We start from the raw sequence: 2,771 nt of genomic DNA on the forward strand, positions 1-2,771 counted from the left end.
TAGTGCTCAGCTCAGAAACAGAATCTCACTGATTACTCATTCATTAAGAAAAGAAAGATTTTGAGAAAAGAGATGAGATCAAAAGAGCAGTGAGTCAGATTTCAGAAAAAGATCTTTGGTGGAAGAGTTTTTCCGTGGAGTAGTATCGGACACGATTTTTGCTTAATTCCTCGTTTCCTAGCCACAACAAGAAATTAAACAAAGTAGACGACGTCAAATTAGAGCGGTGTTCCATTTCCGTCCCCTTGGTGCTTCAGCTCACGATATTTGGAATCTCTGAATACTTGAAAGCTACTAGGTTTCGGCAAAATAACTCATGTATCCAATTTTTTATTGAACGAGAAAATAATCTTGAATCCCATGTCAGCAGTTCCTAACAGAGAAATGGTTATTGACAGAGGAGTGTAAAATCAAGGTGAAACGAAACTCTCTTTCATATGAAAGTGTCAAACTTTTTATTTTTCAGATTTAGACAAACGTTAATTCATTAAACAACTGATACTTTGGTGTAAGTTACTAACCTTCAAACATCTAGAGATTCAAAGCATCGTGAGCTGAAGCCCGAATGGGAAGGAGATAGAACACCTCTTCACTTCTACGCCTTCTCCTTTGTATAATATGTACTTGTCTTTTTTAATCAATGAATTCATGCAATATCATAACTTTTTTTCAATTATACAAATTATCAGTTTTGAAAAACCACAAGAACCCTCCGAATAAATGCGAATGATTCCGAATCGATGTCTCTTTCGATTAGCTCTTCGCGGCGGAGCCAGCGCATCGAAGAGAATCAAACTACAGTACTGGCCATAAAGAATGCGACACTTGCAGTTTTTAGTTGAAAATGGTCAATTTTGTGACTGTGGGAAGGTCTCCCTCATAGTCTCATAATATTGTTTGTATATGATATGTACAGATCACAAATAGAGCTCCATTCTTGTAGTTGACAACTTTTTCATACGGGCGTATCCTAAGAAGTTATCAATCGTCAAAGAATTTTTTCGAAAATTTTGCCCTTTTTCAGTGCTAAAAGGAGACATTTTTGAGCTGTTTACATTAACTGCCTTACAAAGTCACAAAGTTGATCATTTTCAACAAAAAACTGCTAGTGTCGCATTCTTTATGGCCAGTACTGTATAAGTATCGTAGTTTTCGAAGTTATTAAAAAACGTGGAAAAAATTTATAGAACATGTTCATCTCGCTAGTGGCAGCAGGGGAATGTGGTCGACGGAGGAGATGGTAGGTCTCCTTCCCAAGAAGAGTGAAGTAGAAGCATCTGGTGTTCTCTTATATAGTGTTCCGCTTATCCAGTATTCCAGTTTGCCATTGCTTAATGTTTCGGTAGGTTGGCACCATAGTTGTCCGGAATCCGGATTCCGGAAATTCCGGATTCCGGAATTCCGGGTTTTTTTTGACATTCCGGTTCCGGTTCCGGATTCCGGAAAATTAAAATGTTCATTCCGGTTCCGGATTCCGGATTCCGGTTTTTCGGAAAATGGCATTCCGTACAACTATGTTTCCGACCCAAAAATTGTTCTTTTTTATATTTTTTTTACAAAACAAAACAAGATCATCAATGTGGCGCTGAAAAAACTCCAATCATCATTTTTCAAGTTCTGACCTTATCTCGTTTTGATCTCCGTTTGTTTCAGAGGTATCGTCCACAACTCAAGTACTAAAGATAGCCCTTGAAATTCTCTAGTAAGAGAAACTATTTCAGAAGTAATATTTCAAAAACTGAATTTTCAATCTCAAAAAATTTGAAATTTGAAAATTTTTCCGTCCCAAAATTTCTAATTTTTACATAGTTTTCATGCTTAAGATAAGGAAAAACAATTGTATATTCGATAGTTTATTTATTCATAAAATAATTCAATTCAGTACTCTTTACTCGTCTTCTTCATCGGCATCGTATCCTTCTTCCTCTTCAGAAGAGATCGAGACGTACAATGTCGATTCTTCTTCCATTTCCACTTTCAAATAATGACTATCTTCGTCATTCGCATCATATCCATCACTGTTTGAGGACGAACGACTCCCTTCTGACTCCGAATAACTTTCAGACTCCGAGCATGTCTCTTCTTCACTCTCAAGACTGGAATCGGAAAGAAGATCCGAAGTCTTTTGAGGCAAAACCAAGTTGCTAAAAAACTTGTACGCATCGTCGACGAACATTTTGGTTCCGACCGACACTTGAACGAATCTCTGCTGAAAAAAAAGAAAATCTCAAAAACTGAGGAAGTAAAGCTCACGAAACATCTCTCGATACGAGTGGGTGCTCCACGGAGTATCGGCGACAAATCCTTAATCTCTACAGTTTTTTTCATCGATTTTGTAGGAGTTGAAGTCTCAATCGGCGAGAAAAATACAATATCTTTCGGTTTTTCATCTAAAAATGAGTCGTCTGAGGACAAGGACGAGTAGGATGACATATTCACACTGAAAAACATTTGAGAAGTTCACAATAATTTTTAGATGGAAAAGCAGGCAAAGATAGTGCGAAATTACGAGTCGCAAGCCCCCTTTTCCTATGAAAAAGAAAAAAACTCACCGACTTTGGTCGAATTCAAAATTGGGAATAAAAATATTCCAGAAATGAAGAGAAAATGACGTTGGATAAAATCGTAGTGCTGTCACGTGTTTATTCATGATTTGTTTCACTTAAAAAAGAAAAACTCAAAAGGGATAGCTTTTTCAAGTTATTAAAAGAGCAATACACACGACTTCAAAAATAATGTGGACACGCCTTATATGGGTCAAACCTGAAGAA

At 37.0% G+C, this 2,771-nt stretch overlaps 1 protein-coding gene across 1 annotated transcript; it reads right to left on the reverse strand.

The window, feature by feature from the left end:
* Positions 1-1,888: 1,888 nt before the first annotated feature.
* GCK72_022559 (uncharacterized protein) lies at positions 1,889-2,433 on the reverse strand (the record flags this gene model as incomplete). Its single annotated transcript, XM_003092166.2, has 2 exons — positions 1,889-2,209; positions 2,254-2,433. The coding sequence occupies 2 exons, from the start codon at positions 2,431-2,433 to the stop codon at positions 1,889-1,891; spliced, it is 501 nt and encodes a 166-aa protein (XP_003092214.2).
* Between the last annotated feature and the right edge of the window lie 338 nt (positions 2,434-2,771).

The sequence above is a fragment of the Caenorhabditis remanei genome, chromosome X (assembly GCF_010183535.1).
Source record: "Caenorhabditis remanei strain PX506 chromosome X, whole genome shotgun sequence".
Classification (NCBI taxonomy): domain Eukaryota; kingdom Metazoa; phylum Nematoda; class Chromadorea; order Rhabditida; family Rhabditidae; genus Caenorhabditis; species Caenorhabditis remanei.